An 11,727-nucleotide genomic window follows, 5' to 3' on the forward strand; every position below is an offset into this window, starting at 1 on the left:
TCTTTTATAGGTAAAACAGTGAACAGAGAAGGAGATTTATGTTTCTTAATTATTTGAGTTTTCTACTCGATACCTTGATTTGAATATTCCATATCTTTCAAATGATGAGTTTATCAAAAATTCTTTTCCGAGTGTTAATTCAGTCGAGACCCAACTCCCACAGTTTTTTGTCTCTTTTAAGTGTCACATACGTGCATCTCAAACTACATATCTGACCAAGTGCATGTCAACGGGCAGTTTAACACAAATTCTACAAGATGGTATTGAAAAAGTTATCCTTCTCCCAGGCATATTTATGCATAGTCACGACCAGGAGAAATTCAGGAAAGGATGATTACGTCATACGAGGAAGAGCATTGGTGGAGCTCAATCCCCAAATAAAAGTATAAACGACAGGGAAATTGGAATACAGAGTGCTTTTTATTCACACAAGAATTCATGGTTCTAATTGTTATTAGGAGTTTGGAGTTTGAAGTTGTTGTCACACGTTATCACACCCACCCCATTCTTGGGGCTGCCTAAACAGCTAAGGCAAAGCACATGGAAGACTCAATCCGGTCCCCTCTTCTTTTTCCACAGGTTTAGTAACACAGTAACACCCTCCTCCAATGTAGCTTTCTTATTGACTGCATAATTCCAGAGCTCTGAGATGATGTATCTTCCACTCGGGTTGTAATCGTTTATCTCTGTCAAAGCTGCTGTCACAGCTTTGCAAACTTCCTCACCATAGTTTTTCTTCAAGTCTTTCAGCTTTTCATCTTCATCGTCTATCACATTCTGAAAGGAGTAATATCAGCATTTACATAAATATACATAATTGATGCTACCTCTATGCAAATACAAGTAAACCAAAGAAAAACAACCGACATACATAACCAGTTTTTTCAACATATCCAACTAAGATTAAAAAACAGATCCCAGCACTCCAGTAAAATAAATCAAAAAGAAATCTACCATTTCCTATCATCATTGCACACACGAAAAACAAAACAAAAAAGGACTAAAAACACGCTCATCAAAGTAATTGTTCATTGCATTTACAGGAGGAATCGCCTGCTCAGCTTCAATTATTCATTTCTCAAATGTAACTAAGACGAGGTTGATATTTCATTTTGTTTCAATTTTTTTTGTTTTTGTAAAATATATCTTACTTTGTTAAGAATTTAAATATCAAATTATACAAGCACTTGATACTATTCAAGAATGCTCTAATATTTAAAATTGTCTATGTATAAATCAGAAATTTACTGCAAATTGATTGAAAAAAACTCATTTTTATATTTATTTTTTGATTGGTGGAAAACAATGCACCCATAATATTTTGTATATCTTCAAATGTTTACATTACATTTGTTTTTTACAAATTTAAATGTTCACAAAACATACCACTGTCTTTATGAACACTGTGTGTGGCATGCGAACTTCTTTTTTTCAATTAGTAAATTATGTGCTTCAGTTTCCTACTTGACACCTTCAAATTGGCCTCATATCCCATCAGTACGTTTTAAACTATTTTTTTTTCGCACTGCAACATTATGAAATGTTTTGGAATTACCGTTACCTCATCTAAAACATAGAAATACATCCATGGGTGTGTCAAATATATCAAAGTAGAAGCAGTAAGCTCCAGCATTATAATATCTACCAACATAGGGAAATCCACCTATATCCCAGGATGCACCCAGTGACTTTGTTAAAATAAGTACTTAAAGCCATGATTTTTGCTATGTTGTTCGTATCCTACCAACTTTGACCTCACTTGTTTCATCAGGATAGTGGAAGCTTTAGTGCACCGGGCTGCCCTTTATAGTAATATTTCCTAAAGAACCTTTTGTCTCTAGTTGTACGTTTCTGTCTTGGTAAAAATATAATGTACGATAAATCTACTTCTACATCAAACTAGTAGCCTTAGAAGTCAAAGCATGCATCATATATCATCATGCATAGCTTATTATCCCTAGTAGCTGCATAGGAAACATTAACCTCTCTTCCATTTCCAATTTTTCTTAAGTATAACCTTTTCCTAAAAACACTTCTAATTTTCTCTTTTTATTTTGAAAAACAATTGTTATCAATTAGTCCTCAGAATAGCATTCTTAAAGGCTTTCAGCATTTATACTTAAAAGTGAACTTGACATTTTTTAGCTTTATTTTCCTGTAAACAATTGTCAGCTTGCTATGAAATTTGTTGGTTTTTAGCAAAGAAATTAAGAGAATAACAGATAAAGGCTTAGAGAAAAAAAAAATACAGCAGTGTTGCCAAAGGAAATTATTTTATTAATAACTCAGAGACATGCATTTCGAGCTATAATTTATAACCAGAAAACAGAAAAAATATGCTACTAAACTTATCTGCAAATTCAAATAACAAACAAAAAGGAACCTAACTCCTAAATTCAAGCCAAACAGGACTCTAATATATATAGTTTAAAATTCCTAAAAGTTAGCTACTCATAAACTAAATTTCCACAAAAGAAATATTTATAGAAAATGTAGCTAGCTGTTTTATTTTTGCAATATCCTGAGACATATTTTCAACAAAACTTCACTGATTCTCCGGGACCTTCAATAGTTTTTAGACCAAGAATTAAATGTATTTTGGAGCATGGGATATACTAGGACCTGTTTTTCCCTTTTTTTAGTCCGAAAATAAGATGTATTATGGAACAACAAAAAATGATTGAAATCATGTGTACGAGAAAGAGACTTGCAAATTCTCATCGCATGAGCAATGAGATGGTATAATAGTATTAAATAAGCTATCCATGCCAGTAAAAATTCCCAAGCCTGTAAACATATTGAAAATATTTCCCACGACAACAGTAAATCCAACTAATACAAACTTAATAAACACCCTATCAGCCTACATGACATCTTTGTAGTAGAAATTAAAAAAAATTGAAAGTCAAAGTTCTGTTGTTTCCATTCTGTTTTTATATCGAACTTGAAAACTATAGAATCCACTATCCTTATTAAAAAGACAGAAAAAAAAACTACAGACTCCACTGTGAATGAAAAGCATACCTCAGGTTTCCCGTTAACCATAACGACTTTAATGGGATGCCATCCAGGGTCTCTAAGGTATTCCTCCCACAATGAGCATAACTCTGTAGCTCTTTCATCTGCTTCTGACTCATTATAGTTCCTCTTCATTGCTTCGTGGAATGGTCTGTTGTCAAGCTCTCCCATCCTCTTAACACCAATTGGACCAACTCTTGGTAGTTCTTTCAAACCCTATAAGAGCAATTCAGTTACTCCATTACCCAAAGCCACACAAACACCCCCAAAAAAGAGATGAGGACATGAATTTAATGAAAAACAAGAAAAGATAACAAAGTAGTATCTTCATGTAAAAACCTAAATAATGGCATCCTTAATAAACAATTTCAATGTTACAAATGATCGAGAAACCATGGTCAATCAGAAAGACATGAATGTAAATCAGTAAATGTACCCCAACCATCAAACCACAGTATAAAACCAGATGTTTAGTAGAAACTAAACTCTAAAAACAATATATTAAATAGTCACCTCCCCTAGCCTCAAGCAGGAAGCTATTGTACAATTATTATAAATAGGCTATTACAAAACTAAGTATAGAATTAAATTACTTCACTTACATTAACCAACTCTTTGCGAGCGTCTTGCAGCTCATCATTACTGTTTCTTTCCTTCACTATCAGAGTTTGGTTTAATGCTTCTAAACCATCGTATTCTTCTTCCTTCTCTCTTAAACTTTTAAGGAGTGTGTCCACCTTTTTCAAAACTTCTTGATCACCTTCATCTTCAATATGTTTCATCACGTTCAGCGACCCTCTCAACTGCTCAATTTCCAGCTCTACCGCTTGTTTCGCATCGAGTTGTTTTTCCAGCTGAATTATTCTCTTATGGAGATCTTCCTTTTGCCTCTGCAATCAGTAAGATGACACCTAAGGGATTAGTTATTTGTTATACGAACTTGATATAAGAGATGAAGAGAGTTACAATACTAAGAGTAATACGAGAAATACACGCACCTTCTGCTCTTCAGCCAATTTCAGTACTTTTTCATCGACCTTTCTTTGCTCTTCAGCCGCAGCACTAAGTGAGGTATTTAGAGTAGCATTCTGGAATAACAATGATGGGCGTTCAAGTTAACCATCTTCGATATGGATAAAAGAAGCAAATGTTCTTCCTAGTTTCATGAAGGATTCCAACATCCACCCAACGAAACTAATTTAGAAGGAAAAATACTGATGCACATAACTAAAGTATAAAATGAAAGTAAACCTGAAATTGGAGTCAGCAAATCGTATATAATGGACCAATCCCTCTCTAAGTGCACACCAAGTGGTCAAAGGGTCTAATTTGGATGTATTTGTATAATTACTAAACATTTATGAGTAACTTTAGTGTTATTATTATTAATAAAAACTCACTCCTGTGTTTTATGTTGTGCATTGCAAGTTATGAGCCTAGGTTAGAAGAAAATGATAAAAAGCCCAAAAATATGCAAAAGATATCAAAACAGAGTTTTTGACTATTGAAGATAATGTTTTTGAAGTCCGCAATACGTAATGAATAGTCAAGCAAGAGATGATGGCAATTAGAGATTGGAGCAACAATTTCAATCAAGATACACATGACTCAACTTCAACAGAGAGTAGTGCGTTCGTGTTAACAATCTTCGAAATTGATAAACATAGCAGATGCTATTCCTCATCTCTTGAACGGTTTCCAACATCCACCCAAAGAAATACTTTCAGAAAACTACTTTGATGCACCCGACACAAGTATAAAACGAAAGTAAGCCTGAAAGTGGAGTCATAAAATGGTATATAATGGATCAACCACTGTCTGATGATGCATTGATCAACAGGGTTTAATCCGGTTATATTTATATAATATTAAAACATTTATGAGTAAGTTTGCAGTTATTATTATAATTAGAGAACAGTCTTCTGTTTTATAATGTGCATTGCAAGTTGTGAGCTTAACATTAGAAGAAAATTATGAAAAAGCCCAACAATATAGATATATAAGGAGAGAATTTGATTATAAAAGGTAATATTTTGAAGTCAAAAGACGATATATAATGAAGATGATGGCGATTAGAGATTGGAACAACAATTTCTATCAGGAAACTCAAGGAGAGTAACGTGTTCATTTTCGAAATGAATAGAAGTAGCAGATGCTATTCCTTATTTCATGAAAGGATTCCAACATCCACCCAATGAAACTACTTTTAGAAAACTACTTTGATGCAACCTGAAAGTGGAGTCATAAAATGGTATATAATATATCAACCACTGTCTGATGAGTGCACATCAACTGATCAAGGGGGTTTAATTCGGATTATTTATATAATTATTAAAACATTTATGAGTAAGTTTACTATTATTATTATTAGAAAACTCACGCTTGTTTATGATGTGCATTGCAAGTTGTGAGCTCAACATTGGAAGAAAATGATGAAAAAACCCATATCAAAGGAGATGATTTGATTATTAAAGATGATGTTTTTCGTAGTCAAAAGGCAATACATAATGAAGATTCAAGCAAGAAATTATGGCAATTAGGGATCGGAACAACAATTTCCATCAAGAAACACATTGCTCAACTTCAACAGAGAATAACTCTCAATATGTAAGAAATATAATCCCACTTTTGGAAGGGAAATGGTCTGAGTCTAATTCCAAACAGTTTAAACTGTTCGTCATTCAGAGTCTCCTACAAAAGTTATGACCTTAACACTGGCAATGCAGAGGAAAACCAGCGAATTTCGGGCCCAAAATTTGCAAAAGGGGTGATTCCATCTTTTTCTAATCTATCCCATGTGTTAGAAATAGTCCCAAGGCTTGTTCTTCATGGGGATTCTAGCATTTTAGACTACTTTGAGAGCAAAAACTTGGAGAATTAGTGGAGTTCCTTCTTCTCTTTTCTTCTATTTGTTTCCGTGTTTTGAAAGTTCACGTTGAGTCATCTGTAATGGCCACTGGCCATGAGTGGTTGATTTCTGTCTTTGCTAGGGTTATGCTGAAACTTTTCATGATTGTTATGGATAAAATTTATTCTTTGAATTAATTTATGTTCTTGAATTATTTATTCAATTTTGTGCTTAATCATCCGATAGCCTAATCAACTCTCAGATGCTAGCTGCGAACCCTAGGTTTGATGGCGACCCTGGTAGACAAGCCTCAAGACCTTTCATAAGATCACATGACAAGGAGCTAATAAACTTAGGGGTCGTTTGGGGTGAAGGATAGCATCAAATAGTCCCGGGATAAAATTATAGTGCCACTTAATTTGTTGTTTGATTGGCAAATCTGGGATAACTTATCCCGGGATTAATAATTAGTACCGAGATAAGTTATCCCTCCTCCTGGGAGGTATAGTAATCCCGGGATAACTTATTCTGGGATAAAATAGAGAAAATGACAAAAATATCCTTTTAAACCTTTTTTATACATCATTTTTCACATTATTATATATTCACATTATTTTAAATACCATGTATAATAACATTTATAATCTTCACTACTTATTTTCATAATAATTTTTTAATTAAAAAATTAAACTATACAAATATAATTTTTATTTATTAATTTATTTGACTAATTTGTATGTTTATTTATGTTTTGATTTCTCTACTACTAAATTACATATTTTTAAATTTTATATATATATATATATATATATATTAGCCACTTAAAGCTTGTATTTTATATATCAACTAAAATGAAAACTTTAGTATTTTACAATTTAAGAGTGATATGTGCTTAAATAAAGTGATATAAATAATAAATCCTATTTTACTTTAACAAATTTAAGATGAAAGTTCTATTTTTAAGCTAAATAAGATGAAGGTTTAATTTTTAAAACTTTTATTTTTAAGAATGAATAACCAAAACTTGCAAAGAAAATATAAAAAACTAAATAAAGTGAACGTTATTTTTGTAAACAAACCACTTGTTCTTAAAATTTATGCAATGCATATTATTTTGAATACAACAAACCAAACAATCAATAAGAAATAATCTCAACATAACTTATACCATCATAACTAATCCCCAGCATAACTTATCTCATCATAATTAATCCCATCATAACTTGTATTCAAACTAAATGACCCCTTACAAGCTTATGCAATGAAGATGGAAGCACTTGAATTGCACCAGATCTCTGCTTTGCCTAAAGTGTGAGGTGAGCGCCTTTCAAAACACAGGGATGGATGGTATTCATGGTTGCTTTGAAACTTGTAAAGAAGGTTTTCAAGTTGATTCATTCAACTTGAAGGTTTCCTATTGAATTAATACTTCTTTTTGCATAATTAGAGTATTCTGCATTAAGTGTTCTAGGTATTGCTACTGAGTTGTGTTTTTTCAAAATTTTACTTGCTTTCTTCATTTTCTTGTTTTGCCTAGTTATTTGATTCATCTTGCTTTTGATTGGATAGTGTATGCTCATGAACCTAGCATTAGGGAATTGCATCGTGGGTGAATATGTGTGGGTGAATAGGCATATACTTGCTCATCTTACATAGACAGATTCTTATTAAGTCTATTCTCATACACATGTAGTGAAGGTTAATTTGAATGAGCGAGCAGGAATTGAAAGATTCATACGAGTAAAAAAAAAACACTAGTTTGGCAACTCTTGTGAATTAATTTAATAGAATAAATATTTGGTCCTAACAAGATTGCCAAGGGAATAACCCAAGGCTTCTTTAAATTCTGAAGCAAAAACAAACCTAGGCTTCTTCAGCACCCAAGGGTGTGGCCTAGCAGTCAATGAAGTGAGTTGAGAACCATGAAATCGCACATTCAAATTCCAGTGGAGGCAAAAATACTAGGTGATTTCTTCTCATCTATCTGAGCTTTAGTGGACAAAGTTACCCAGTACCCATGCTAGTGAGAGGTAGCAGATACCCCATGGAATTAGTCGCGCGCAAATTGGCCTAGACACCACGGTTAACAAAAAAATAATATACCCCAGGCTTCTTTATCTTGTGAATTTTTTAAAAGTGTGCATGTTTGCTTTTCTTGCTATTTGTTAGTTTATTTCTTGATTTTAGTTATTAGTTTAAATTTAAATCACCTAAAATTACATTGAGTTTTAATTTTCACTTAATAGCTAGAAAATCTTTAGTCTCTATAGTTTAGTTAATCAATTTCAAGTCCTCATCGGAACGATACCATAATCACATTTTATTAATTGAGCAACCACGTATACTTGTGTGTGCATACTGTACTCACACTTTATTACTTGCGCGACCACGTATTGTTTGTGCATTTTGGAGAAACACTACCCGCCTAGTGCTTCAGAGCATTAGAAACTGTAAAGAACAAGGTGAAGAAGATAAAAGAAGTTAAAAGAGGAAATAAACTGATCATTTTGGAATTTGACTAAACACAGAGGCTCCGTCATAGAAACATTGGCAAAAGAAGAGGCTGGAAACACAACTGGAATGTCCAAACAACTGTCATAACTACATGCAGTAGTTCTCATACCATGCTTGATCATAGGCTAGACTAAGTCATCAGAACATCAATAAATGTTGTGAGCCACTACAGAAAATTTAACCCTTATGGAAGGAGAAGCGTCCTGCTTCTAGCAGACCCTCAATTTCGCATGTAATAAATAAAAAAGAAGATGGTACAATTCCAGATTCAGACAAGTAATAGCCAAGGACGAAAAGTTATACCTGTTCAAGATCCTCAGACAGTTTCTTCCTATCACTTTCATTTTTCGCCTCACGTTTCTCCAGTTCTCTACCTCGGAGCTCAAGCTCTTTCTTTTGAGATTCCAATTGCAATTTCAACTTTTCATGATCATTAAATATCTTCTGGAAATGATCACGTGCACTTGACTGGATTTTTCTTATCTCTGCTCATAAAACAAATAAAAGGACATGACGCGTTATAGATAACAAGAGTTCCTAATAGCATATACAGACCCCTAACCTTCATTGTACGCTTGATGCAGTTTATCTTTCTCTTCAACCAATTGTTTCAAAGACTGTGAAGTCTCCTTAAATTTGTCTGCCATCTCCTTTAGGTGTAACTTCTTGACTTCGATAACATTTGTCAAATTAGAAACAAGCTTGTTCGTCTTCCGAGCTTCTTCTTCCATGATATCAGAAATGGTTCTAAGGTCTCCAACCTTGCGTAGATTTTCACCGACGATATTAATAGCTTTATAGTCATCGGCACGAGCAATCCAAGCATACAGACCAGAGTTTTTGCCATGGTTGGCTTTCCAGTCCTTCTTGCCATGATGGTCAGCCTCATAAGCTTTCTCATATGACATTGCATTACCAAATCCGGACCAGTCTTTGTTGAATTCAACAAGAGCAGTACCAGAATGGCCTTGGTAATTCCACAGAGGACGTACCCGTGTAGGGTTGAAACCTCTCCTTGTCAACTGATCCCTCAGCTTAGAACCACTTTCTCCCACATTGCGTCCATCCTTAAATTCAGTGGGAATGTTCACAACAACCCCGATCCAAGGCCAGACAAACATCTCATCACGGTCATGATCCGCAAGAGGGTCAGCTTGAGGATCCGGCTTGGCATCAGGTTTAGATGAATCATCACCAACTGCAACATCAGTTTCCAAGTACTTTGCCAAGGCAAGATGATTCGCCTTGTCTCTTGCAGTTCTCTTATTAGAGCTACAGCTTCCCACCCCACTTGCATGCTGTACGAGTTCGTTGTACAAAAAGTCACGCTTTCTTTTCTTTGGACAATAGGGGCAAGTGTATGCCACATCTGATATCTTAAGAGAGTGATTTCCGCTCTTCAAATCTTCATAAGATTTTTCTCCATATTCTTCAATCTCTGATTCACTTATATCAGTGTCTTCCCCGGAGCTATGATCCATAGAACCCCCTTCTTGCAAGATTTAAGCGTACAAGAATGCACCTGGATAATAAAAAAACAGATAACCTCATCAAATGTAGGTGAAAGAGAGCATCATTTAAAGTACACCAGCTCAGGGGTATTTGAACCACACATTAGTTCAGCTTACTTAACCCTTCAAACCCGGGCCCTATCAAAGGAGATATAGAGAGGCTAGAAGGCATGAATAATAGTTGACAAATGAAGCATGTAGAAGCAAAATTTTACAAGGAAATTTCTCACATGAAGTGTTTGCTATCAAAGGTACACTTAGTTTCATTTACAACAATTCATGGAAGAATGAACCAATCAAAAGACTATAGGAAGAACTCATGAAAGTCATTAAGCACCAATTGCTTGGAAGGAGAAGAAAATGTAAAACTCATCCCGGTAAGATTTACCTTATTATGATAAAGTTCATCCCTTGCCCTCTTCTTCAGAAACATAATTACTGTCATATGTGCTAAATAAAAGTAAGACATACAGTCGTTTTACCTTACAAATGCAAACCACTTGCACAATGAAAAGAACTAGTTTTACTTTGAAGGTCTCCCGAATAGCTACCCATTCGAAAACCTGGAAATCAATAGTAATATCGGTAGTTTTCGACAGCATTGTAATATTTTGAAAAAAGATTACAGATATTATACATGCACAATTAAAAGAAGCAGGTTTACTTTGAAGGTTCTCCACCATACACCCATACAAAGACCTAGAAATCAACAGTAAAATTCACAGTTTTTGACAGCAATTGAATACTAGGTAACAGGATTACAGATATTAATATAGGATATTTTGTGCTTCCTGTTTTACTTTTTTACCACAACATTCTTTGTTCACGAGCAAAAACTTGCAAGTTGAAGGAGAATAAGCAGCATGATAATGCATGGTGGTGAATTGCAATAATTACACCCTGACCGGACTCAAAAAAGAAATAGCTTTCATACATCTCAAATTTAGATTAGAACTCATAAATGAAGACATTTTGATAATAACCTTGCAAGTTTTAACCATATGGAAGCTACATTTTACTAAAATAAAATACAGAGCTGCGTGAATTGTTCACTTCCTTGGCTTTCTTCAGATTTTTGGGCAGCCTAACGACTAATTAACCAAAATAAAACAGCCCCAAACAGAAATCAAATGTATATACAGACATGCATCCAAGGAAGACATAGCAGAGTCAAAAATTAAAAATTAAAATCTTGTTAAACAACACAAAACGAGCAGAGGGGAAAAGAATTGTAAATCGATCTCAGATCTACTTGCCTAGATTTTCCAGACCGGGCGTCAAGCGGCAAAAGAAGGTATTAAGCAGCAGATTCTCTTGAAGAGTGAATAGGGTTTTCTGGTAGGTAGTGAGTGAGCTTAGTAAATTGGGTTTTGCTGAGCACAGACAAAAACAGAGATTAATAGTCAAGTCTCTTCCAATTTATATGTGAAACAAAATCAGTATATTTCTATATTTAAAATATAAAACAATTTACTTTTTAAATGTTTATTTTACTCTTAATTAGATAATCTATATCCACATATTTGTGATTTATTTTAAACTACAAATTTCAAAAAAAATTATATTATTTTTAAATTTTATATTAAGTCAAATAACCTCACATGAAAAGAGTACTAAAATAGAAATCATACAACTCAATAAGAGTCAATTAAGCTCATATATCGGAACGTGTCGACAAGTAGTCAGCAACTCTGAGTTGTGGTCACGCAGCTGCTTGGCTCATTACTTAAGTCCAGTGAATTGAGTGAGGAGTACCAAACACAGCAGTAAATTGTGAAGAATTAATTTCTTGTGAGGTCTTCGAGGACATTGTAAATGAGTTTCCACGTCCACCAA

The 11,727-nt window shown here is 34.1% G+C and overlaps 1 protein-coding gene across 2 annotated transcripts; it reads right to left on the minus strand.

The window, feature by feature from the left end:
• Window positions 1-319: 319 nt before the first annotated feature.
• LOC129898790 (protein INVOLVED IN DE NOVO 2) lies at window positions 320-11,294 on the minus strand. 2 transcript variants are annotated; one of them, XM_055973469.1, is made up of 7 exons: window positions 11,148-11,294; window positions 8,943-9,902; window positions 8,684-8,865; window positions 4,017-4,106; window positions 3,621-3,908; window positions 3,025-3,234; window positions 320-777 (listed from the first exon to the last, which is right to left on the minus strand). In XM_055973469.1, the coding sequence occupies exons 2-7, from the start codon at window positions 9,859-9,861 to the stop codon at window positions 550-552; spliced, it is 1,917 nt and encodes a 638-aa protein (XP_055829444.1). In that variant the 5' UTR covers window positions 9,862-9,902; window positions 11,148-11,294; the 3' UTR covers window positions 320-549. The 2 variants fall into 2 exon arrangements, with proteins under 2 accessions (XP_055829444.1, XP_055829443.1); XM_055973468.1 differs by lacking the exon at window positions 11,148-11,294 and adding an exon at window positions 10,374-10,460.
• Window positions 11,295-11,727: the final 433 nt, after the last annotated feature.

Source organism: Solanum dulcamara, chromosome 8, assembly GCF_947179165.1.
Source record: "Solanum dulcamara chromosome 8, daSolDulc1.2, whole genome shotgun sequence".
Taxonomy (NCBI): Eukaryota; Viridiplantae; Streptophyta; class Magnoliopsida; order Solanales; family Solanaceae; genus Solanum; species Solanum dulcamara.